This window comes from Falco punctatus (assembly GCF_963210335.1).
Source record: "Falco punctatus genome assembly, chromosome: 3".
In the NCBI taxonomy this organism is placed as follows: domain Eukaryota; kingdom Metazoa; phylum Chordata; class Aves; order Falconiformes; family Falconidae; genus Falco; species Falco punctatus.
The window spans coordinates 82,953,173-82,980,843 of record NC_137582.1 but is presented as its reverse complement, the minus strand read 5'-3'; the positions used below and the strand labels follow the sequence as shown (position 1 = coordinate 82,980,843).

The 27,671-nt window shown below is 36.3% G+C and overlaps 1 protein-coding gene across 6 annotated transcripts in view; it reads left to right on the top strand.

Moving 5' to 3' along the window:
• SEMA5A (semaphorin 5A) overlaps positions 1-27,671 on the top strand; it is a 353,942-nt gene that overhangs the window by 128,441 nt on the left and 197,830 nt on the right. For all 6 annotated transcript variants that reach the window (XM_080382048.1, XM_080382044.1, XM_080382047.1 and 3 more), the window contains exons 4-5: positions 1,273-1,372; positions 15,229-15,274. In XM_080382048.1, the coding sequence (XP_080238174.1) occupies positions 1,273-1,372; positions 15,229-15,274 (146 nt within the window). The remainder of the gene's footprint in view (positions 1-1,272; positions 1,373-15,228; positions 15,275-27,671) is intronic.

Genomic DNA, 27,671 nt, shown 5'->3' with positions numbered 1-27,671 from the left:
AACAGGCACCAGACATGGATTATTTCGACCCAGATATTTGCAAAAGGAAAAATATGCCCATGAGTGAAGAAAGGAGCTTAGAATGGCTGTTGGCAACCTGAGCTGCAACTGGTGACACCAGTATCAAAATGTACACTGTCATGGCACTCTCAGGGGGGTTGGTGTTGACTTTGTACTCTAAATGATCATGACCACTTGTTCACCTTTGGTCTTTTCATTAACTTTTTCACATCTATAGTCTTCAACTAGACAGTTCTACAGCCTGTTATGCCATATGTACATAGACCTCTTCACCTTTCACACATATTCTGGACCACTGCTTTGTGACTACATTAAAAAAAAAAAAGCTTCAATATACTGAGAATTGGGAGAGAAACACTAGATGATGAGGCTCTCGTACAACTGCACTTTTTTGAAATAACCATTGAAATAATTATAGCAATTTTAGGTATTCTGTGTGAAAATTAAAATTAAAATAAATAAATAATCTGTGTTCTCAGAATATTATATTCATACAAGCTGCACAATTGTGTATCCAGCTAGTGATATGAATGCAAAAATAACTACTAATGATGCAAATATTTAAGGATTTTGAATGCCATTATTTGTGTGTATTTGAAAAGTTTGAAAGTAGGAATAGATTCATATTCTGAATAGAAGTAGTGGTCCTTGCTGATTTTCAACTACTCACCCACTTGTCTGCCCTGTTTTATGTAGGACTAAATCAGTCCGAGAAAGACAGGTGAAAAAAAAATGTTTGCTTGAATGTCAAGCATTTTGCTTTTTTTATCTCTCATGCCTCGAACTTTCTTATTGCAAAAATGATGAAAATTCCAATTTTCTTGGGTTTTTTTTCATTGTTTTCCACTTGATTGGATCCTTTTTTAAAGAACAGAGTAAACAAACCAAGCCCCTAGTCCTCAACTGCTTCTGATGCATATGAAATGATTCTGACTTCACTGGAGTATGTACCAGTGAATTGCAGTTGTACTGTGGTGGTCTCTGTTTTACCCAAGGAAGAAAAAGACATCTGGCTTATAAATCAGACCAAAAATTGAATACTTCCAGTGTGTATTGGGTGACTGCTCTATGTATCTTACAGGCCTGTGGTGTAAATTATATGGCATGATGGTAAAAGTCTCCTATGTTTCCTTAGAGGACCATATTGAGAGAACTTGCAGCCGCACAAAATCTGCAAATGTAATGTTGGCTACCTGATGCACTACAGTTATGAGATTTACAGTAACAGTTGTATTTCTTGATTGTTTTTAGAAATTGCCCCTTGGTTACATATGTTCAGAGCAGAAGATGCTGTGGACTTCTCACAGTTAACGTTTGACCCAGGACAAAAAGAGCTTATTGCGGGAGCAAGGTGAGAAATCTATTTTCTTTTCATGTTGCTTCAGATTGGATTTTTTTCTTTGTTGATAAGTAATAATGAGTCAAATTCTAACATCAGCTTGCTCTCTTATGATTCCCCTGCCTTCCAGACCCACCAAACTGGGCATTATGTATGTTTATTTCTCTTATTCCTGACCAAAGTTAAAAGGTGGGCTGCCCTGGTATCAAGGATCCTAATAGCTTATGTGATTCTCATTTTTAAGAAGACTGTCCTGGAGTACTCTCAAACTTTGGATGATACAATAGAACAGGCAGATGCTGTATGACAATGTGAAAAAAGTTACCATAGCATAAAACTTACGATGATCCTAAATTTAGCTACACAATATGGCTCTTTGTGCTTCTATGATTCTAATAATTATTCAGTACAATGCCAGGAATGATCTGTTAAATCAGATTTAACAGTAAAGTTGGTAATAGTCATAATTTTTGCACAGTAAGACAGTACTTTGCAAGCTGTGATCTAGTGACACTGTCTTAGGTGTCAACACTGAAGCACTGACAGTCCTTGAATGTAATTTTTTCTTCTTTTAGAACGTGAAGTATAGTAAAACATTTTGTGTGGCAAAAAATTAAACCATCTACCGTTGTTATTTAAATCTGCCTTCTGATATATTTTACTCTTGAATTAACAAAGTTCTAGTTAATTTTTCTGTTACATTTATCATTGGAATAGATTTCCATTTCCCAATTTGTTTCTTGGTTGAAAGTGAGATTCAGAATACAGTCATAAAATGTGCTGTGAGAATTGCTTCCCCCCCCTCCCTGTGTGCCAATAGAAGTTGTTTATCTACAGGGGCAAAGTGCAAAGCTTTGTGCGTGTGTAGACACATATATGTTTCTGGCCCACCTTAAGTGGGATATCCTGTGCGCTCATGTTGATTTTTCTGTTCTGTAAGCTGCCGAATGAAATGAGGCATGAGGCTGTCATCTGGCACTGTTCTGTAAAGACAGCTAGCGTAAGTCAGAGCTGTCTGAACCTCTCCTCCATCCCATGAAACTGTGGGTTGGTTGATGCACACTGTACAGATCCTAATAACTGATGAAAAAAGAAGAACATTCCCCTTCTTCTCTTTTTTTTTTTTTTTTTTCCCTCTGTATGGTTCACCTGGGCTCCAAATCTCATTAAGGAATATGCTCATTTAAATTTGTGCTTTTGATTAAGCCTTTTGAATCACTATGGGATGAGCTTTGGATGTTTTGTTAAATAGTCAGTGACTACAAAAAAATGCCAGCTGCTAGTTCTGCCTTTTGTAAAAGAACCAATACAGTAAAAGGAATAGGATTAATTTGCATTTTCTGTAAGTTGATGGTGCTTCAGAGCTTCGTGTCTCTTGTTCTGGCTAAAATTGCAATCTTAAAAATATTTAGTATTTTTAAAATCACAACAGAAATCTTTGTTTTCCATAGTTCTGTATACCTGGCTGTTGCTGTTCATAGAATTTATTGGATTTTTCCTTTCCTTATTCTGCATTTCCATTCTAAATGCTAAGCTTTTCCACAGTGCTGTTGTGTTTGGTCTTGGGCACCTTACTTTCGAATGACTGCAGTTGCCAATGGGTTTCTCTGACTGTACATATTATTGTCATTAGTATGTCCTTTTCACTACACATTTTTCTCTTCAAGCATTGTGCCAAACTACATGGTGTAAGTTATTGTATATCATGGAGTCACAGAATCCAAGACTAACAACCAATTATCAGGGTGCTATAGTCCCAAATCTTACTGATTATGCACCTTTTGCAGGTAGTCCCTGTACCATGTAGAATGTATCTGTTCACTGTGAATATGATGTCAAGTTTTCTACTCATTTGCAGGAGTAGTGTTTGCAGCCTTTCTTAGCTGGCTGCGCTGATTTTTTTTTGTTGTTCTTCTTTTTTTGTTTTTTTTTTTTTTTTTCCTTCTTAATGCACTGTTTGTAGTTCCCGTTCACCGAGGACCATCTTAGCAGAGCATTAATATTACCATATTTGTGCTGTGGCCTGTGGATAAAATTTTAGTACAAGTTTCTTGCACATCTGTCTTACAGGATTCACATATCTAAAGAGCTTTTAGAAGAATTCACATTCTGTCTTAAGCCACAAATGTGCTCTAATAAAGACAGTGAAAAGAATGCACTGTTGATTCCTCCTCCCTGGTGAAATATCTGTTGATATACAGTTATTTCTCTTAGAATATTCCAACTTTTTTCTTTTTTATTATCTTGTACTAACAGTTCAGTACTGAAAACCTAATAACTACATGCAACGAGATTTCAGTAAGATCTGAACAGCTAAAAAGTCCTGTTTAGTTGTGAAAACGGTAATTTGTAGCCCTCTAACGTGATTTTCCCTTCTATATGCAATCAATGGTAGAGAAAGGAAATATGTGATGTGGCATGTGGCAAAGCTGCAGATAAACTTAGATTATTCCATTTACACTGGCAAAAGAGGTACTCCCATTATGGTTTACTTGTCCAGCATCCAAACAAAACTAGGGGGTGATGCTTGCATCTCTAGTTTCTGCTTTATTAAGGTGGTGTTCTTCTAAACCAGAGGAATGATTTCCATGTCCAGGAGCTGTGTCCTGGCTCAGCTTAAGTTTTTAAATTATTTTTTTCACCCTAGTGGAGTTTAGTGAAGTCTTCCACCGAAATTTGTCTTAGAAACCAACAAAAAAATTGTGAAAATTTCACACTGTTGGAAATTCTTAAATCCCTTTTCCGTCACTGATAATCACTGTGGGTGATTGCCTTCCATTTTTTAAGTTCTACAGCCTCTAAACAGATTCATGATTTGTTTGTCATAATAAGCAAGGTAGCAAAGACCTCAGCTGGGATCCAGACTGGATTCCCATTGGGAGCTGCCAATGTCATGCAGCTACGTAAAGAGATAGATATGATCCTGTGATGCTTCGAAAGGTGTCTTCCATAGTGACCATTGTACAAGGTCCCTGGGAGACTTTAAACTGTAGTAGTGTGTATTATTCTATTTATATATGCTTAAACAGGGTTAACTGAAATAGAAAGAGATGTGGGGAAGGGCTGCTAAAAGGCAAATGAAGAGGGTTGGAATTGTAGTGCAGGAAAACAAAGGCTGAGCGTGTGTACAGCACCTGCCCATAAATCCATCAACAGGTACATCTAGGGAAGGAAACAGCTATAGAAACTACACAGTAGTGTTGGCAGAAAATCAAATCACTCTGTTGGCCATGGGTAATTTAGTCAAGAAACAATGAGTTTTGTCACATTTCATCCATGCGAACAAAACAAGAACAGAAATGATTTTGAGACAGAGATCTCTAAATGTGTGAAAGCCTATTATTCTATAGTATTTGCCATAGCAGGCAATGACTGGGAAGGTAATTACTAGTCTTGCATTGCTGAGATTAGTCTTACCTGTCCAATTTGGGAAATCAAGGAGGTCTTCAGATGTCACGGGTATTCTGTAGTTTCTGTTGAAAACCAGGTATTTTTTACAATTTTATCTGCCCTTTGCCCCCACCTCTGCAGGTTGTTTTTCTTCCAGTCCTCGTGAGAGGTCTCTTGTTGATATTTTTTGTTCTGCAAAATGTCTAGTTCTTCTGTAGCTCTTGAGTTGATTAATTCAGAGTCTCCTAGCCTTATTTCAGTTTCCTTACACCATTGCAGTGATCTGTGATTGTACTCCAATACTAGTACACATCTCCACTTTTATCATCTGATCTACCCTGGCACTGGTATTTTCCTTGTGCTGAGGCATTGCTTAAGATTTGGAGCCACCCTTCCCTTTTCCCCTCCCACCACCACAATTACGGAGAGAGGCTGCTGATCCAAATCAAGTTTGATTTTGGCTCAGTCTGGCTTATTTCTAGGGTGTGCAGTCATGTTTCTCTGAACACAATAGAAACAAGTAACTGCAGTCCATGCTGCTATTAGCCTTTCAAATTCTTCACAAATCCAGTACATCAGCTGTGGGGAGTGTCTTTATTTCTTAGGTCACATCATACTGTTTCCTACCATGAAGTCCCATGCCATTTAGTAGTGACTGCTTTGGTTTCTGAATATTGCTGTACAATACAGGTTCAATTATACCTCCTGTTTTAATTGTGAAAGGAGCTAGCACAACTTTCAAGTTTAATGAAGCTTGCGCTTTTCTTTGTGTCAGAGTCACATGACAATCATTAATGCCTTCCAGTGTGACAGGTCTGCTTAATAACATATACTGGATCTGAATTGTATGGGTTGTAGTACTTCTGTTCTACAACAGTGTCACTTGGCCTTCTGTCAATATGCTGTGCAAAAGCAGATGCGTACCATTGGCGAGGGCTTCAGAGGGAGATGAGTATCTTCTAAACCAACTGATGAGTTAGCCTGGATCTCAGTAACAACCTACAGTTGCCCTGTTTACCTGGGACATTTTTACACAAGTTGTCCACGTAGAAAGAATCATTTTGATAGCTTTGAGAAATGTGGGAGTGGGGTGGAGGGGTGGGGACAGACAGGGGAAAAGGCAGATGGAGAAATCTATCTTTTCCAACTTTGATCAAAGACCCCAAAGTGCGTAAGTGAAGACAAGTGAAGATTACAGTTCAATTTATGAAGGTGAATTAAGGGAAGAAGAATGGTTTTTATTATGGTTGCTGGCTTTTAAAATTTGCATTTGAAGAATGTGACAGATCTTTCATTGATATACCAATTGGCTCTAGTTTCAGTGTAAAAGGAATATTTTTTTTCTTCACAGATATGTACTAAATTGTATGACATTATAAATTTATGCAAAATAGAAAAAAAAGAAAATGGGTTAATGAGAAACTCAACAGGCAAAATTCAGTGTGGATATAAAACAGTTGTTAGTACATTATGAAGGCTATTGGCTTTTGACACAGGGCAATGTAGCTATGTTCCCATGAAACTGTATCTTTAAAATTTGCCCTAGGCATTGTTCTTAACATCACATATGACCTGGCAGATAAAAATAAATGAGTTCTTTTGCAATCTGAAACCTTCTAGGGAATTCATTTGCTTTCTTTAAAAAAAAAAAAAAAAAGGCAAAAAAAAAAAAAAAAGCCGAAACAAAACCCCAAACCAACCATGTATGGCAGGGCAGAATTTACTTTTATAATTACGTGGCATCAGCAAAGGATTACTGTCAGGGCATTAGCTCCTCAGTAAGCTCAAGGAAGTGAGACTGCTTGTTTATCTTATTCTGATAAATCCTGATAAAATATTCAGATGAATATTTCTCTGTGTGTTATGTAGTGGACTGACTTAGCATCTAATCAAATATGAAAATGATTTCTGTATTTTGAAATACCAGTAAGCATGGAGAATCATGGATTCCCAAGAACAACCTTGCCTTCTTTTCCTATGTGGAAACGCTTTGCCATATGTTTATTTGTTTCTCTTTTGGAAAGGTCAATTAAGCAGGGAAAAGAACAGCTCAGGGGAAGGATACAGCCCTGGCAAATTGTGCATTGCCTTTTTTTCCTCATTGTTCCCTGACAATGCACTAAACACTTATGAGCTCTAGTTTTTGTAAATCAAAAATTGGTAACAGTGTTCCAGCCCTTTTAGTAACATGAGAGTCAACTAGAAGCATGTCTCAAACCCCCTAGGTTAGGGCAAAAATGTTGAGGTTCAAAGTAATTAGCTACATTTTCCTTTTAACCCATTTTTTTTTCTCGGTTTTTTTGGTGACTTTTCATATTTTTTCTTTCTTAATGGTTCTGTTCAGACCATACAAGAAGACTTATATCAGAAGAAACTTGTTTGTTTAAAAGAAAAATGAAGTAATTCCTCCTCTTTCCAAGCCTCCTGCACTTGAAATTATGAACTGGTAGGAGCCTAGCTGGAGTTCATTCTTAAGATGTGGAAATTTATTTTTGAAAATTCAAGTTGGGCTAGTTCAGCTATACTTTAAAATTGTATAGTTACTTATCAGGAATGGGTCTCAAAACTATTCAACATTTTTTTTTCCCCCAATTGGATAATATATATTTAGAAATATCTTACATTTATTTTTACACGGGGCATCCTAATAACAGTAGCTTTCTCCTGCCTGTTCTCCTGCAAGTTAATTAAACTTGCTTTGAGGATTATAACTTGCTTTGAGGTGGCTTATTGCCTCAGTCACTCCTTATCTTGCTGATGAAGGACTGTAACAGTATGCCTTTTCACTTAATTAGATGTGTGTTTGGGGGCGTTAATTTGTACCATTACCACTGCTTGCCATAATAACAGAAAGGCAAATTAAAGGATTCATTAACAGCGGTTTAAGAATCTCTAATAAAGGAATAAATAACTGTACAGGTTTGCTTCTTGCTGTTGTCTGTTCCCAGCAGGAGAACCTGAGAGCTTGTTAACGAGATGCTCTGAGCGCTACATGTTGGGAGAATATGCTGGCACCAGGAATTAGTGCTATATTCTTTGAACATCCATCTGGGTTTTATTGCTCATTTAACACTTGGTTCAAGTAATCAATGTCTGTCCTTTCACTGATCGATCTAATCTAAAAGGTGGTTTAATGTTAAATCTAAGAGAAATTATCCTACTGCTGCAGAAAGGGGAAGGTCTTTCTCCCCCTACTGCTTCTCTTTCCTACCTTGCTAATGGGTTCCTAAATATTTTTAAAAGTTAATGCTTTGTACTTCTGGTCATGCCTTGTTCCACCATGCAATTTTCTCTTCCTTTGCATCAGCTCTGGTAATAATCTGGTTGCAAAGTAACACTAGTTAATTCACTAACCCCACAAAAATTTCTCATTTTGTTGTGCTGATTTAATGTCTTGCCATTTTAATTAGTGGAACTAACATGATGTATCATCAGAGCAGCCCTGGAGTTGACTTGGGGTAAGATGAAAAGAGAAATGGCAGTGGTAAATGGAAGTTCTTTGGCAGAGAACACTGCTATTTCAGTGTGAGCCATCTTCAGAAATCACAGCGGATGAGTGGTGTTCTGAAGGTACTTGTCTTCAATTGGAGTCATGACTTAATGTATATACACCTGATCTGTGCCTTAGTGGTGCCTTGCTTGGATTACTGCAGTGCCTTTGCCACGGTGCTCTGGCATGGCTGCACTCATCATGAGAGGGCTGCTCAGATGCTAGGTAGGCGTATGGGTATCAGTCCTCATTCTGAGTACAGTCAGAAAATTTAATAGTGCAATGATACTGTGCATGTCACCTTCAGCCCTCAAAATCTGATGGAAGCAAGACTGTATTTTATATAGAGATGTGTTAATATCATGTACTTACCTTTTTACGCATCCTATTTCTGTATTTCCTGTGTACAGCAAGCTCCCTCTGAAGGGAAGGGCTCTCTTGGAAATGAATGGCTCTACCAGAGGACAACAGCATGATCACAGGAGGGAAATTCAAGGCTGGCTTTGAAAATACAGGCCACCGAATTTAGTATCTCCTTCCTTTAACTACCTTTAGCATTAATGTGATCAATTACATAATTTTGATCATTTTGTTGTTGCAGTTTTTCCTTAATAAAACAATAAAATAAGAGGCCAAACTAAGTCAAAGTCACTACCTTAGACACTTTACCTTCTTCCCCTGCTCTACTTACCCAAAAAACAGCTCAAGCAAATTTGATGTGTGAAAGTTGATTACTGTAGAAAAAGAGGCCACAAAAGGTGTGAACTGGCTAAATTTTCTGTTTATTTAAGCCCATTCCTATTACTGTTTTTTTTTTTTTTTTGGAGGAGACAACAGCAGCATTCAAATTTAATTTCAAACTAATCTTGAAAAGAAAGAGTAGGTAAATTTGTTGAACAATGAAATGGTAACAAGACCACAGATTTGCATGGCTGTTTGTGTGGGTGGGTAGTGTACAGTGTATGCTGTATCTGCCAAAATGTAAAAACTGAGGGCATGTACTTTGAGATATGTGGGGCAACATTAAAAAGTGTTAAAGATTTGGTTAGCCACAGTTATGAAATAGAGGGTTAACATTTTGGCTGAGGTGATATTTCAGGATAAAGTTGAACACAACAATTTTACTAAATAAATAGTTGAGTATCTCACAGATTTATCTGGACTAAAGTAATATTCAGAAAAGCCTTGATCTGCATGCATCAAAGTTGCATAAATATTCTGAGACAAATATTCCAAGGCCACCTCTGGCTGGGGAACTTGGGTGCTGTGTGTGAGAAGCAGGGGCCAACATGAGGAGATGGTAATGCATGTTTGAGGATGACATGGCATGATGGGACTTCAGGAGGATGGTGAACTCCAGAGCTGCAGAGACAGGCCAGTCGTGCCTTTCTGCTTTTCCTGCAGAAGCCCATGGCAAGAAACAGGTTGAAGTAATGCTTGGCTTTTGTTGGACATCTGTGCTGGAGTGCAATGTTCTAGAATCTCAAGTTGCTGCTGAGTCTGTATGTGGAGCCACAGGGAAGGGAATGTAGCAAGGTTTGCTAATCCTGAGGAACAACCATCAGAGAAGGAAATCGGATTTTACAGGACCTTTGAATGGATTAATTTAATTTATAATGGGATTATAAATGGGAAAAACTCCAATAATGTTTTTCTTACTCTGTCTGCCAAGCTCAGCATCTCACTGGTCAGCCTATGAACACCTGAGCCTTCCTTTTTGCCCTTTTGAATGTTAATCAAACATGGTTAGTTTTTCATTCCTCAAGAATGCCTGTGATTTTAGAAATTATTTTAAAAAAAGCAATAAGAAGGCCAAACATTACTTCGCTATGATTTTTAGGTTAAATTAGCATGACCTGCTAGTCTGAAAATATTCATCTGTGTGTATATGCTGTTTTAATATCTTTAGCATTTACCAGTAAACTACTTATTTCATTATTCTCATTTGCTGAGACTTCTGTTTCCTGCAAAGTGCAGACAAAAATTACTTATTGACCATTCTGCTTTTCGTTATTGTGATTTGACCATTTCCAAATAATAGTTCTAGTAGACCACTCTGACTAGGTTTCTTTTATTTCCAGTGTGTCATCTGTAGCTTTTTTCACATATTTTTCCTGTTGTATCTTAATATAACCAAAGGAATTTTCTACATCATATTTTTTTGTTATATTCATTATCTCCTTTGCTCCTGTTTTTATTTATTTTTCTTTTTTTCTTGTTTTATTTCCAATTGCTGATTTTACTACACTGCAGAACAAGAATTGGCTTTTACTCAGAACTTTTCCATCTTGATTGTGGAATCATGACTCAATGGTTGATTCTTGCAGAGCTTATACTTTTAATTTTCAGCCTTAATATTTTTTCCTTCCAGTAAATTGAATAAAATTTTCTGTTTTCATGTGGAACAGTTTCTTGAAAGAAGTGCATAGGAAGGAACCTTTTACTTGTTTATCTCCAGGAGATTTGGCAACATATTTGGTTATGCCTTGTTTCTGGGCTTGCTGCAACCCCTGTTTATTGATTCAGGCTCTCAATTGCAGATGCGTATGGGGGCTTGGGTGGTTGCATTTTTTTTTTGGCTATCTTACGAGTTTTTCAAAAGCTTAATCTATAGTGCGTTTTCTTAAGCTGTATGTGCCACCTTAATGTTCTTCTAATTCATGTCTGCGTTTAATGCAACAGTAGTTGTTATTATTGCGTTTGCTTTTTATAGCTTGCTGTTTCACTAAGAAAAGGGTGAATTGCTGCATTTAACAACCATTACTAACATGGTGTACTTTTGAATCTTTATGGGATTTCAATTGATTTTTTGACATGGACTTGTTTAGGAACATACAGATTAGTTTTATACTTTTATCTGTAATCATACTGAATGTATTCACTGCAATAGATCATTGTTGTCAAGGCAGTGACTGGAGCAGGCTTTTTGTGGTGCTTCATTCTGTTCCCACTGATATCAGTGGAAGTCTTTGCCATTGGGTTTGAACAAGCTTAACAGGTTTTAGTTATCATAGTTCAGCCAGAAAAGTTGTTCAGTGCTGTGAAGGTAAAGCAAAATGCTTATTGCCTGCTGGCTATCTGAAGGAACACAGGATGCTGCTTTATCTCAGACTTGGTTGTGTTTTCTTCTCATTACAGTGTCCTTCTGTTTGCAGATTTATGTAACATATTTGCTTTCCTTGTTCATTAAGCACAAAATGGAAACAAATTTACCAATTACCACCAGTGTCAAATCACTTTAATTCTAGCATGTAAAGTAGTATTTGTTACGCTTTTATTTTCACCATATTTGGGCAAGAGACAGGCATACGTGCTAAGAGGTCTGTATCTATGTTTCAGAAATGTGCTTGGTCATTTTTATTTCATGTCCTTTGTTGCCTTCAGAGCATAAATGTACTAGAATAATGGTAAATAGAGGTTGAAAAATGGTAATCCAGGGCGTAGTCTCAATAACATATTGAAAAAAGTATTGTCACATATTTTTTTGAGCACATATGCTATTGAGCAGCATAATTGCGCTGCGCGTGTCATGACAATTGGTATTGACTTTTTTTTTTTTGACTGTCAAATTTATTAATATTCACAGTGTGGTTTTTTTTTGTTTTTTTGGTTTTTTTTTTTTTACTGTGAGGTTTGGGGTTTTTTTGTTTTGTTAAGGTATGGGTTTTTTTGTAATATATTTTTCTCATGTATGTTCTCTCTGAATGAGTTTTTACAAGTTAGAGATGCATACCTTAGAATGTTAAACTATTGTTTTTATAGAACTAAATGTAGTCCTGCAAGTTTTACTGAAGTGGGCACATCTGTGTAGCAATAGCTCTGATTGCTCTCCAAGTACTAGTTTGCCACTTATCCTAGCATTATCGAGTCACAGTCACTGTGCTGTCCATTTGCCTGGCTTACCTCTATGTTGCTGAGGTGTAATGCTTTTACTGTGTCTTGCACATTGCTCTTCTTCTGATTTAAGTTTCTTTCTGCTGGCTTTATGAAGCTGAAAATAATAAGTTAATTGGTTATTGGCAACCACAGGAAGTTGAAAAATATACACTAATTAGCTCTGGCTCTTGGCTCATTCACATGAATATAGACATTTTTGTCTCCCTAACACTTACAGGGTCAATATTTCTAATTCCACACTGGATATATTAATGGGTAGAAGAGTTGTGCTCTACTGCATAGGATACAAATCTCATTTTCTAGGAAAAAAGACCCAGAAAACCTTCATCCTCGATTTTTCTGAAGGCTGACACCATGTTTATGTATTAATTTCGGATTTCCACAGTTTAAGACAATAGCTTACATTTTAATAGGCTGAAATGAAGTCAGGATGAAAGACCATAAAAAGAGAGTAATTTGATAATCTGTCTTAAAATGCCACATCAGTGATAAATCTTCAGCAGATATCTCAAGATTAAGTATGCATAAAGACTGTCATGTCACTATGCTAAGTACTGACCCAAAATCTAGAAGTGTGAAACCAGACTGCCTGCTCATATGTTCTGCAACAGAAACTACATTTATTTGTAGAGTGAGATAAGGCATTTATGTCCCACTCCTGTGAGTCTGATACCACTGAGTTAAGGAAACAGTTTATACCTGCTGAGGATGCAGTTCAATTTTTCTGGAAGAAAGAAGTTCTGCTTCTGTTAAGTGCGGGGAAAAATGATTTGAACAGCGGTGAGGTTGTAGGTTTCTTTAACTTTGATATCTGGAGTGCAATCACAATCAGTCGTGGTTGATGGAAGATTATATGCAATGAGATAAGGAGCAGACCAAGTATTTTATGTTTCTTGCTGAATATTTCTGAGCAAGATATTTTGCAGATCTGAAGGTATTTTTTGTCCTTACAGAGAAAGGGTAGATGTGTGTTAGACTATACGCTTTGCTTCCTGACGTTTCAGTGAAAGTCTTTCAAGTCAACTTGCACCTAGTTTGTGGATTAAGCTTTGTGTAATCATTGTCCTGCAATGTACTGATTTCTTTGTTTGCCCACTTCAGGTCTCTTTATGACTCAAACCCAATTATTTTAATTATTTCTTTGTGTGATTTTATCTGTGCTAATGACAAATATTCTGTCTTTATTTTACTTTCTCGTGAATTCTTGCCCTTAATAGCCTGCCTCTTGCATTTTGAGTAACTCTCTTTAGCAATGTCCCTAGGAAAGACTAGTGACCTGATTCCTGTACATCCACAATTTGAGTAGACCATATATGTACCAGAGTCAATAAATAAATTCACATAGCAGCACTCCAGAGTCCATAAATAAAGCTGGCCACGATAGTGGTTGTGTTTCTAAGATACATGCTTTGAAAAAAATATGTTGCACTTTTTACACTCGGTTTGTTTTTTGTGCCCCTGCACCCCCAGCTCATTTAAAAAAAAAAAAAAGAGATGTAAACAACAAGTCCAGATCATCTGTGGCCATTATCAAAAGTTCATACCTATTTGGAAAGAATTAGAATTATTATCTCAAAAAGTGTGGCTTAATTTTATACTTCTACCAGTTGCATGGATTTAATATTGAGATAATTTGTGAATATTGCAAATATTTACATTTAAAGTTTAAATTTACTCATCTCTGTTACCTTTTTTGTTACTGTAAGTGATTTTGTAGAGATCTTAGAAATTAATGTTACAGATCTGTTATTAATAAATTAAAATTGAAGTAACTTATATTAATATTTTTTAAAAAATATTTTTGTTTTTCTGTTTAAAACATAATTACTCTGTAGTGGCACTGGAAAATCAGAATTGCTTTAAATAAAGTAAAAATTAGGCAGGACTGAAGAATATCTTATATGTGGAAATGTAAAAAAAGATAATGAAAAGAAGAAAAAAAAAAGTGTGAGAAGAAACTAGGAAAAAAATAAAAAGGGGGGGGGGGGGGGCACGAGGAATATAGACATGGAGCATGGAAGAACCTCACTGTAGACCTAGCATGAAAGAGCATCTGCTCTAGAGAAGGATGTGCTGAAATCAGTTCAGAGTTGGTGTGGTATTTGCTCACTTTTAGGAGGATCATGGAGCGATACCCTGAGTGCTACCAACAGAGCTGGTTTATCAGCAGAGGTGTTAGAAGACAACTGCTTTAACTAGATAGACACAGTAAGCTGGGAGGGGTTGTGATCACGCGCATATATATTGCACCATTCTGTGCTGAAGGAAGGGTTTTAGTTGTTGGGGCCTGCTCACCTTTCTGAGTGTACTAACCCGTAATTCCCTCAGGTTTCAAGCAGTGCCTTTGTGTCATGTCTTGTTTGTGTTTTGCCTGAACTTCTCCCAAGTTCTGTAGGCACAGCAATACTGCTGTAGAGAAAAAGCAGAGAGCAAGAAAATCTTTTGCAATAAAAGCATGGGCTTTTGAAAAATATCCTTGGTTTGTGTGTAGTTCTTGGTGTACGTGGAAAAAAAAATTCTTAAATTTCAAAGAAATTAGACCAGGACTTAATGACAGGACTAAAATGAGAATTGTGAAAACTTTGTGACTTCTACAGACAGTTCATCATACTGGGATCCTTTGCTTCCAACTTTATGTATCTATGGCTGAGCTAGTTGGGTAAGGTTGCCATCGCTGTGGAGAGAAACAGACAACTTCAGTCTGCCCGTCCTGTTATTCTGATTTAGGTATCTAACACTGGTCCCACAAACCTGCCAAAGCACTGTGTGTTTCTTCCCATTGATGCTAAAGGAAAAATGGAGCAATGACTCAGATGCACATGTATGCAGTATAAATATCTATTTTGTTCATATCCAGCCAATCCGTCAAGATGAAAATCTGTTTAGAAATTGCCTTAGTCCTTAGCCCAGATGGCTGTATGTTAAGACAGTCCCTGAAAGAATTCAGAGTCCTAACTACCAGTCACTTTTTAATTTTTTCCTTTTATATTAATTATTTTTTTTATTTAAACACTAGTAAAGTTGGTGTGGTTTTTTTTTACTTAAATGGTAGTAACAATTAATTTTTATCTACTGTTTTTTTTAACTCCAGAAACTACCTCTTCAGGTTGCAGCTTGAGGATCTCTCTCTAATACAGGTATGTTTTATATTTGTTTTCTTAGTTCCTCTGCATGAGGTAGGTAAGCAGATATTTTAAAGCAGATAATGAAGATATTCATAAACTTCATAACTACAGATAAGTATGCATCTGGTTTTGTCCTCTTTGAGGCCCCATATTATATAAATCATATTATACGTTTTAATTCCAGATTAGCCTTTGTCCCAGGCCACACAGATCTGATGTTACCTTACTCTGCTGCAGATCTGTAAAAAATAGAGTCTGGGAAGGACGATCATGTTTTCTTTGAAAAATGTTCTAACGTATTATTGTGCAGCTTCTGTATTCAGAATTATTGTTATTGTAAAGAATATATATTTGTAAAAGAATGATAAATAAAATTTTGTTCATACACACCAAGTTAAATTAGGCAAATGAAACAACGATGAAATATAATGTGAACAGAGGTATCAGAATCTCAGTTTTGTATATAAGGATGCTGTCTTTTTTTAAAATTTGCTAGAGCTTGGTAGGTGAAAGAAAGACTTTTAGAGGCAGTTAGGCTTCATAGAAAGGTAAGTGAGAATCCTTTATCAATTTATTTTACCCTGAACTTCATGTGACTTCCATATACCAGCAATCTCATCTTCCCTCAGTCTTCTGAGTTGTGTTTCTTGTTTAGGTTTTGTGGAGTTTCTCTTTTGTTATTTTTAACATTGGCATAATTTCTAACCTTTCTCATTCTTTTGTACTTGCCTTTAAGAGTTGTTTTAATAAACTTAATTGAGTTGGCTAACTTGATAAGGTTTAGAAACAGAAAATCACGAAATAAAAATGTATGGTTTTTCATAATCTTCATTTGTGCAATTTAAAATTATGGTGCTTATTTCATGAAGTAATACTGTACGGTTGAATATGGAAAAGTAAAATGCATTCAGGTAAGGCTGTCCTTGTGATTTGTGGAACACCTTGTGTATGTTTTAATTAGGCTTGCAGACTTACTATACATTCCCAGACTATTAGAAATAAGATCTGAAGTTGGCTTATAATTAACCAAAATTGTAGTATTGTTAAATACTCAGTTTTGTTGCTAGTGATTAAGACTGTGACACACCAAGCATTTTTAATATCCAGAATTTAGACTGTCTTTCGTCTTAGGTGACATACTCAATATCCTGGCAAATAATTTGGGTTAAGTCCTGAATACTCTTGTTGAGAGGCTGCACTCAGAGGTCTTTAATAGTGGTGTTGCAGCTTATTCTGCTAACTCATAGATTAAAATTCACAGCTTTCCTCTGTTAGGATAAGTATCAGTAGGCTGAATTCACTAATGAGGGAGAAATCTGTAGATTAAAGAGGTTTATAATTGTGCTGACTGACCCGAAGAAACATTCTCCCACCCCAGTGAGCAAAACATATAAGGACAGAAATCATATCATTGATGTTATACTATGGTCTTATGAATGTGCAGAAGCCTTTAAACGGTCTTCTGAAGCTGACTTTTTGTAGTTTTTTATTCCATCTTCAGTGCTGTAGCACCACTGGTTTGCTTCTGTATCTTGAAAACTTTCTTCAAAACCATTTAGGGAGATTGTATTTCTAAATAAAAGCAAAAGTATGTATGTATTTTTTCTTCTTTCACCAGCATATCTTTATTTTGAATAGGATTGGAGGATATAAAGTTTACCAAGTTAGCAATTAAAAATTACAGTATTTTGAAGGTCCAGATCTTTCAAACTTGAAACTCTTATTGTTGAGGGAGGTAGGAGCAAAAGTGAGTAGCAAAGCAACACATATATGAAAACCTTGTAAAATAGAATGATGGAATTTCACAGGAGAAATAAAGCATACTGTGGTTTAAATCACTAATAGTGTATGTGCTAGTTATCATTTGTTTGCTGAGGGACTGAACACTGACACTTTATATACGGACAGAAGAACTTTTGGCATATTTTTTTTCTTCACACAGTTGTCATAGTAATAATGTAAAAACACAGTTTAATATTGCTTACTTGGATTTCTTTGTATGAACCAGCTTTTGTAAAACCATGCAGATGTTTCACAAGCTAACAAACTATGTTTTTGCATCTGGAAGAAAAGGCACACAGTGAACCTTTCAGTGTAGCACAATAACAATATGAAAGCGCTAGAAACAAGACAACCTATACACCTGTTGTTTAATTATTTTAGAAAATTGCTCAAGCTCTGTCTTTGCTATTTTGTGTCTGAAGGAGGAGAAAAACTGCTGATTTTTCCTCATGCACAGCAAATACTTCCAGCATGGAAGCAGGGATGGTTGTTACAATTTGCATCCTCTTTTTCTACAGTATTCAATTAGACTTTTATAGCTTTATTTTCTTTATGTTGTTGCTTTGACTTTTTTAGTTTGATTCATTGGTTTAATATTTTTTCCTGGTACTTTTCTATCTGGGAAATAAAGGGAATGCCTAAAACTTAATCATGACTGTTGGTGCACTTCAATTATTTATGTATAAACAGGTTTCCTTGTCTGTCATACTTAAATGTCTGTTGGAAGGTGGTGTTAGTTTGTCCACACACTGCTGTTACAAAGATAAAAGGCTTCATGTTACATATGACAAACTGGAATGGTAAGAATCGTTTAGTTATAGCAAAAGCATCCTTGCAAATCTTTTGTTTACCAGTTTTCATATATTTTTGAAAAGATAGACATTTTATAAATAAAGTATTATTTTGGAATATTATCAGACATTGCAATATTTTCAGATGTTGTTTTGCAATAGGAAAGCTCTATAAAAAGTAATAAAGTACAATAATGACTCCTTGTTTACAAACTTCTGCAAAAATTATTTTGGGCCAAAATATGTGTATAGCCAGTTTTCTACAAGTGTATACCTTGAAAATACTTTAGAAACACAAGATAACCTTCCTTTAAAAAAAAAAACCCCAAAACAAAAAAAAACACACACAACAAAAAAAACAAACAAACAAAAAAACCAAACCACCACTAACAACAAACAAACAAACAAAACCAAAAATCCAAACCAGACAGGCATTTGAAATGCAAGTTCTCACAAAAGAAATGCAGAACAGAGATTCATGTATTAAAAGGATACTCTTTCCATCAGTTTAGTAAAAGTTAATCCCTTGTAAAAGTAAGGGTTAGAGTGCTGCTAGATTGCATCAGACAGGATGTGTGTCTAAACATGAGCTAGGACTATGCAGCGAGATATTGTTGCCCATTGTGGGTGCATCAAAGTTGTCATCTCACATGTCGTGGTTCTGTGCTCTGTATTTTAAAGGAAAAGCATGTTGTTTGAGTAAGCAAGTTTCATATGATAATGTCTGTAGCAAACTAGTATTTGATGTGTCTCAGCAGTTTCCTTTGTGTAGCAGAATAAAGAAGAATAAAACAAGTGAAAGCCTTTTAAGCTCTTGCTGGAGAAGCCCAAGTGTCAAATTGTTCAAAGCTGACTGTTGGAACAATGCATGCACAACAATTATGGATTAGTAAAGAAGTACTCATTGGTCTGTGGTTGTAGAGGTCAAATGTTTTATAATTCTCACTACAGCAATAGTAGGCTCACAGACATAGAAGGCCTGACTCTGCATGGTTTTGTTTTGTGAGTTTTGCTTTGTTATTGCTCTCCTCAAGTAATAGCAGAATAATCCATAAAATTATTGCCCAAGATGAAAGCTGGATTTCCTGAAAACTGTTTTATACTCCTTAAATTATAAAAGCAGAAATCTAAATAGTAGTGATTAAGTGAATAGATTTATCAAAGATGTTTTTTAAAAAAGATACCTAGCCAATGTCAGGATTAATAGTGGGGCTTTGACGTCATGTAGAGGATGACTCACACATGTGTCTGTTTTTCACCTTTTTTTTTTTTTTCTGCAAGTTATTTGAAGAGAGAGCTTCTGATTTCAAGTATTTATTTGTGTTTGCCTACATGACAAGTTTGCTGATGGATCTGTAAAGGGTGGAGAGCTAATACATGCTGGCTTATAAAAGTCTTTTTACCACAATCACTGTGAACATTTTAAGAAGCCAGCATGTACAAGCTTTTCACAAACCTGATAGAATGTATGCATCTTTTCTTGATCCATAAAACTAACTTCTTTACCAACTCAGATTGTCATTTACAGGGCATGTGCTTGAGTTTGCCTTCCGCATCTGAACCTTCCATCTATGTAGCATATTCTCAGTTTGAGATACCCAGAAGGTTGAAAGTGAGCCTATTCTACCTGCTCCTGTAGTTACATAATTTTCCTGAGATTTTATTCTCAGGCTGAGTCTGCACATCTTTTGGTTAGAAGCACACATACCTCAAAGTTCATTTTTAAAGGCAACTTTAGCCTCTAGCTTACTGCAAGTTTCAAATTAAATTCTTTGTGCAGGCTAAGAAGGTTGGAGGTTCTTTTTCTTGTGTTTTATTCAACTTTAAATTTGGGAATCTTGAGGGTTTGGGTTTTTCTATATATATGTGTGTGTGTGTGTGTGTGTGTGTATACACCAGTTAATGAAGCATTCAAGGCAAGGTTGGATCTATGAGTTGTCAGGAAAAGGAGATACTTTGGAGAGTGAGTTTTACCAAAGGGACGACTTGCTGGTGTTTACATGTGTCAAAGAGTGTCTTAAATACCTGTTAGATGGTAGGCTAAATAATTAGTTAAGTAAATTGTAGTATACTTTGAATATGTACTTTGTGTTTGTCCAGGTTAAACGAAGAGGGAATCTGACTTCATGCTTGAGAGTTTTTTTTTTTTTTTTTTTACAAATAAATTCATATGTATAACCTGAAACACTTTTATAAGTTTTTACTTTAATTGCAATACAGAACATAATTTTTAACAACACTTGATTATGACTTTTTTAAAGGAATCAAGTATTTACCAGGGTTGTAATCCCATTTTGAAATTAACAATTGCTTGTTATTGTTATAAACTGAGATCTTTTGTGAGAGGGGTTCATAACCTTATTTTGTTTTGTTGGCTAAGGTGGTATGTGGCCCAGTCAAGAGAAAATGGTGTTCTAATAGAGGCACATATCTCTCAGACTGTCTTTACAGTTCATCCTTGAGACAATGCCCTAGGGTTCCCTTTGAGAGCTTGTAAGAAGTTATCACATAGAATCAAATCTTTAATGTATGCCGATGTTAAAAACTTTCAGCTGTAATCAACAACTTAAGAGATTAAGATAAGGAAGCTAAGCTTTAATCTTTTAATCACCTTGATTTGTTGAGTTGCTAAATAAATAGAACCCCTTAAAAGGCAGCTTTTTCTAAAAGTTTTATTCACTGTATTTCAGTCCATTTATTTTTTGTGTTGTATGTTATTTACAGCCACTAGTTGTGTAATAGAGGTCTGGTTTGTGACATACATGAAAGAAACCTAATGAATCATAATTTTATTCTGGAGTGAATCTACCTGTGCCAAAAAGGAGATGCAAGAAAAACTTTCTCAAATTTCATACATGAAGGCATAGAGGAACTAACCTAAGGATGTCCTTTACATGTGACAGCTGTAGGTCAGCAATATTGAAATGCAAAGCAGACTGGTATTTAATATTTAATTCAGGTCCCTAAGTGTGTGTGTGGGGGGGAACCCAAACAAAACGAATGGAAAAAGCCCTCTGCTGGGTTCTCCTGTGTGTGGTATTTACTTAAGGTTGTGCGGAAGAGAGAGTATTCCTCCCTGTTACAGATCCCGCACCCCCCACCCCACCCCCTATTTATGTGAAGGGAGCATCAGCCGCCAAAACATTATTTTTGCTTGAGTCCTTCCCATCTGTGTCTGGTATGTGTGAATGAAAAATGGGTAAGCAGAGTGGATAATTTAGTGTTACTTTCAATGCTGTTCCAAGTTCCTCAAAATCTTGGAAGCAGAGGAAGCGAATAGTGCTCGTAACACTTTTCCAAAGATGACTGAGGTGAGCAAATTACAGTGACCAAAAGGTGACAGAGCAGGTGCAAACTTCTGCTTGGCTGCCAGAGATGAGCAAAACTTTAAGAGGCATTTGAACTGTTACCTTTTTTTATACGGGGGTGCTGAGAGCAGAGTTTAAAAAATAAGGAAAAGACAAAGGGTACATTTGCATATCACAGTGCCACTTCTATATAGTACCTCTTCCTCTAGTTAATACCTTTCAGATAGCAGACTGTTGTATTTCATTATACAGCAAGTCCACAAATAATTAGATTAGATGACAGGGAATTTAAGGAGTTCAGAAGTATTTGTGAATCCAGAGCTAGTCCTTTGTGGCAGGTAGAGATGGACTTGGTGGCTGCTTTAAGTCCATTCCAATACTTTTTCTGTGATAACATTAGTGTTTTCTTTATGTCGTTTTCTGCTGACAGTACAACGGTTTCTGACCAAACTTATAACTTGATTGAACCCAGAAAAGAATGAATTTGGCTAGCAGTGTGTAATTTCACATATGACTATGCCTAATCTTTTCCCAAATGACTGCTGTTACATACAGGTTGAAAGGGGCTTCCTCAAGCTAGATAAACCGTGTTAGATCACACCGGTTCTGACTGTCACTCTATAATGTATTTGTGGGGAAATCAATTACCAGCAGACAGTGCTCTGTTTCTGTTGGAAAAAAAATAATTGCTACTGAAACAGCTGGTATTCATAGATTTGCCTATATACTAACGCAGAAGATCACTATTATTCTGAAACCCTCTTTGGTTGTATTTGGCCAAATGCTGATTCACTCTTCATTCTGAGTATTGTTTCCATGCATGGGATTTTTCACCCACATAGGTGTAGTTATATGTACTATCTATTAGTTTAAAGATTTTTTTGTGTGATGTTCTTGAGCTGATATGCAGATCCCATTACAAAGCTATGTGGAGGGCATGTGAAGTGGTCAATTGGATTTGTAATGCCTCTTATGCTCATCTTTGCTTGTTATTCATTTACACTTGGCTTCTACCTAAATGGAAGGTTTTAGTCTCCAGAATTTATAATTGCCTACTCTTCATTACAGCTGAAATTTGTCACTTAAATTCAGAAAGAGTCAAAGTGAATCAATAGAGTATTGGCAGATTGGCAGGACTGTGCTGCTGCTTTTGCTTATCAGTATGTGTTAGTATTTTGGGAGATGGAGGAAAAGAGGCGAAAAAGAATGCCAGCCAGAGACGTTGTCATTTTTCATTTATTTGCTGTATCTGTCATTGTTTTGTGCCAGTACTGAAATACAAGTGCAAGTGCGTTTCTAGAGAAATGAGTCTGAACACATCCATTGAGCTTAGAGAAGCTTAGGTTTTTTATTTCTATTTTTTCTTCCTTACCTCTGCTTGCTGGGTGGCATTTCTTGTATGTTTGTAGTAATTTTCTGTTCTGGTTTCACAGTAAAGAAGAAAAATAGGTACTAAAATTTTTTACTTCCACTGGAGTAAAGCTCCTTTTTTCTTTAGATGTTCAACATTTGTGTTTTGTTTCTAAGATAAAGGGGAAGCCTGGATCACCGGAATGTATAATATGAGTGCATTTGTTCTCATGAGAAATAGAGCTGATATCAAAAGGCATGTGTGTGCATTTTACAGTAGATATTAATGAAAGAGCTGATGTGGATTTTATAGTGGTATAATTTAGCCCTGTCTGATAAATCTTCCTGGTACGATTGGTGGTCAACCAGACTGCATTACATGCGCTAAAAGTGATTGTGGAAACATCTTTTCCTAAGAAGGTGGCACTCATGTTTACATTTTCACAAGCACGAGTATACTGATACAGCTGCGCAAGAGTAGTCACCAAGTAATACCTGTTTTAAAAGAAATCGGGCTGCTGCTTTCCAAATATCTGGATTGTATAGGACCATGTTATACTTCAGCTAAATCTGGACTGAAGCAGTATTCTGCAACAACAGGCCAATACTTGTGGAGGGATAGGGGCTGTCCTTTGAGAATCAGTCTCTTTCTGTGTAGCCTCTATACTTAAAAAGTTCAGGAATATTAGACTGTGCAGAAAATGAAAGCAGAAAATAGAGAGTAAAAGCAGCTTGTCTTCATTCTTGTATTGTCTTGCCCAGGTAGGGGGTCTGCCAGAAGCAGTTGCGGATGCAGAGTTTCAGCTCTTTGGCCCCTAGATGCTGCAGTGCTGAGCAATTTAGAAAAGAGGTGGAATATGCAGTATGCTTTGAAAGAGTTTATATCTGTAATACAGTATCTGCAAACATGATTATCAATTTTTGCTTACAGGCACTGATATGGAACTTAATTGTCTGTTCTGGCCTGTAACAACTAATTTGAGTTCAACCAGAGTTTGTATGCCATGCATGTTCAAAGAGTAGGCTTAAAGACACACCTTCTCAGTCACAGAGAGGATTTGTTTTCCAGTACTGCAGAGATCTATGCAACAGTTCTTCTAGGCTAGTGAATGTAGATGCTTTTGGGTAATTCTACATACAGGAGGTGAGTTCAAGTAACACCTGTTTGTTAGTGGTCATCAGTATCTGGCATAAGGGCACTGTGTGGTCTGTAGCATTGCCTGCTATTGGTTGTTGGCTCATGAAATTAAAAATAATAATAATAAAAAAATCAACATTTAAACTGAGAATAAGAGAAAATGGTGGACAGCCTCTTGTCCCCTCACCACTAGACAGAAAAATTTGAGATACACGTCTTGACAATGAGCTCTGAGGAGTCTTTGACATAGTGCTGTTAAAGGACGTACCCAGCTGCTGAACTATGGGAAGAACTGGTTGTTTCCATAAGGCAATCAGTTCTGCTGCCTTTATCCCTAGAGAAGAGATGAAATTTTTTTCAAGGTCAGGAGACTAGTTTTTTGTTACTGCAATTAAGGAAAAGCAAGAATCTGAAATATTGAAGGAAACAAACCAGCCATACTGAGGGTGAAAAACATGGACACTTCTTGCTGTAAACTAAAGAAAAGGAAAGATCTGAGGAACCTGCAAACAGGAATGCTGGTGGGCAAGGAGCCCATGCTGGAGTGCATAGGAGGGGGAGGGTCCTGCTCTCCTAAGCTGTTCTGGGCTCAAAGGGAGGGTCTGTGCCACCTGCTTGCCCTGTAAACGTTACTGAGCCCAATGTAAGATGTATATTGCTGCTCCTAGATGTTTCAAAGAGACACTGCTTAGAGTCTAGTCTGCTAGTCCTGTTCTGAACGTAGAATAGAGAACTTAAGTTGTTTCTAGTTTTATTCTGATAGGCTTATCCAATCTTTTGGGACACATTTTGCCTATCTGTATTTTTCTACTGCCTTTTCCCTCGCCTGTTTTTAGTAGACGTTCTCGTCTCTTTTGGCATGTATTGTTTTACCCATCCCAGATGGTACCACAATATGATGCTTCTGTTGTTAAGTCTGGGAGTGATAAATCATGTCAAAATATGGAAATCAATTTATTTATTAAAACTGAAGACTGATGTGCTTTGAAATATCTGGTGTTAGACATATGTATGTGATTTCTATATAATTTTTTTTTTTATTCAGCTGTTATTTTGGATTTATTTGAAGACAGACAAGCTGAAAACATCATTTAAGTAATGTAGCAATATCATAAACAGCTGTGTTATGTCTCTTAATTGCTTTATGCGTAGGATTATGGCCTTTAGAGGGCAAGGCAATATACTGAGCATTTGGGAATTACACTTGGTCTGTGGGGTCTAGATGTGCCTGCCCCATCACAGTATTTTTAAATGTCTGCCCTCAGAATAAGACTTGGATTCCAAAATTAGGTGCTTAAACTCTTTGTTCAGTGTATGGGGCTAGCTATGTACCCAAGCACAGAATCCACTGACATCTGAGTTCTGAGCTATCTAATGCCACTGAGGAATGCTGAGAGCACAGGGAAGCATAAATGCCACCCTTTCTTTTGAGTTAAGCATCTGTATGGAATTTGACAATAGGGATTTTTTTTTCTACATCACCCATGTGCAGCAGGCTTCCTGATTTTAATACTAGCTTCTCTGGTCAGTACTTCTGTATTTCGTATTTGCTATAGTGCCTGGAAATCTATTTATTTTCTACACCAAATCTGTAAAATAATTCCATGGTGTGGTGGTGGTTTGTACACTGATTTTTCTAAAGAAATGAACAAAACAGCAAAAGAAAAAGCACCTATCATTACAAAGTTATGGGAAATCAGAAACTGCAGGGTCTGTACTTGGCCTGTTCATATATGTTGAGATATTCATGGTAGTTTAGCTTAATGTAAGTAATGACAACAATATAGTACAAAGAAAACAAATTAATACAAAAAGAGCTTGGTTAGAGGTTAATATTTATACCTGCAATTGTGTATATATTCAGTTTTGAAAATAACTTCCTTGCTGAAAACTGATTAGTCTTTTTCCCCAGGGTAAAAATACCATTGTATTAATCAGAAATAGTCATCCCCAAAACTGTTTATGTTTTAGTTTAGGTTTTAAGTTGACTGATTCAGTTAAGTTTATTAAAAGTCAAATAAAATTATTAAAAGGCAAATGAGAAAGTCTCAGAATTCTGTATTTATGTGGTAAAAACATACAGATAAAACAACATTATGAAATCAATTCTAGGAATAATCAGTTACTGGGACAGAAGTAAAACAAAGTTCTGTTAATTATTAGTTAAAAAACAACCCCATTGTAGCATTGACCATTTTTATATGATATGTGAATAAATTATTTAATGCTTTAGTCTCTAAATGAAACCAAAGATGACCATGATTTTTCAGAATTTAAAAATCGCCTTGGAGATAAATTGACTTGTTAGAAAATATTTCACATGGGGTGGGGGGTGGGAAGTTGAATCACTCTTTTCTATTGCAATGAAAAAATACAAATTTATGCTGTTATATTTTTATGACTTTCAGAGCTTTTAAATTGAACATTTTGAATTAAGTACTCTCTCTGGTGCTTGCACTTCACATTGGTTTCTGTTAATTACATTTAAATATGAACAACAAAATGCATTCATTCTGAAGCCACATTTTGTGGAAAATGCAGTAGCTGCCCAGTGTTTGAACATGCAATTGCTTTTAGGTTATCTGTCAGTGGAAATCCTGCTTGTATGGGTTATAGCCTTAGGCCCATAAGGTGTGAGTCTTTGCCTAGATATTTTGACAGTTCTGGGCAATCGTTCTGTGCCTCCTCATGTTCATCTTGGGCAGCTGAAATGATGAAAGATCAAAGTGTTCCTTACTTTTTTCCCTGCTCTGTTACTATGAGATTAAAACAGGATCTAGTGAGAGGAGAGACTGTGTGAAGTGGAACTGCAGAAGCTCATCTGCATGAATGCTCAGACTTTTGCACACATTTTAATTTCCATTGAGGACATGAAAGCTTCCTCACTGGAACACTTTCTGACTCCTAGATGCAGAGTTATTTTTGTTACTCCAGTAGAATTTTGCATAGTTTTGTCTGAATACCTGGGAAATTAACGAAAAAAGAGAAGGAAAAAATAACTGAATCAGGTTCTATACTGTCAAACACATACAAAATCTCTCGCAGTGGCATTTTTTCTTACTTTAAGTGAGGATTTGTTAATGAAGCTTTTGTGTCAGGATAAGTCTGAAGAAACAAAAATGCTGTAAATTCACAGAAGATCAAGAATTTGTCATCATATATTTACGAAGACTGCTCTAGATGTGATTCCACTGTCTTTTCACATGGCTGTCATAAGTGCCACTTGTAGAATATTGTGCTACTCAGTATGAGAAAATAAAGCTGAATGAGTTGTAGTCAAGAAAATCCTCTGTAACATTGACATATAAAAGCTGAATGGAGAATTTCACATGCTAATGTGTATGTAGACAAAATCCTCCATAAGCCGATGTTTTTTTTACATAATATAGTCCATAATGACAAACAGGAAATGTAACAAAAACATCAGGATACCTGCATGGATGCATAAGGAGCTCCCAACTAAACCTAAGCGTAAAAAGGAAGCATTCAAGTGTTGGAAGCAGGGTAGGTGTCCCAGGAGGAATACAGAGACACTGTCCAGGCAGGCCAGGGTGGGATGAGGAAATCCAAGGCACGTGTGTAGTTGAATCTGGTGAGGGATGGGAAGAGCAAAAAGAACATTATTTTACAAGGAATTAATCAAATAAGAACCAATTACTGTTATGTTTCTCTTTATGTTATATTCCTATTATACACTCTTTTAATACTCCGGCTGTCCAGTAAAGGAGGCTGAGAAGGAAAGTTGAAACTTGGGAACTGATACATTAAAAAATCATGTCCAAATAATCTAGAAAAGCAGACTTGCTATGTAAACCAAGAATATTATTTCACTAAAATTTGTAATTGCATTGATTTTTCTGCTCTACACCCAGCTATGACAAACGGAAGAACTGCTTTCATTTTTAATTGAAGAGTAAAAAAAAGTCAAGCCATTCTCATTTCTATAAAATCACATATAAAACATATTAAGTTATTCATTGCACAATTGCATTTTAATGTAGGTGCACATTAACATGAGGGAATAAAGAGTGATGAATCTA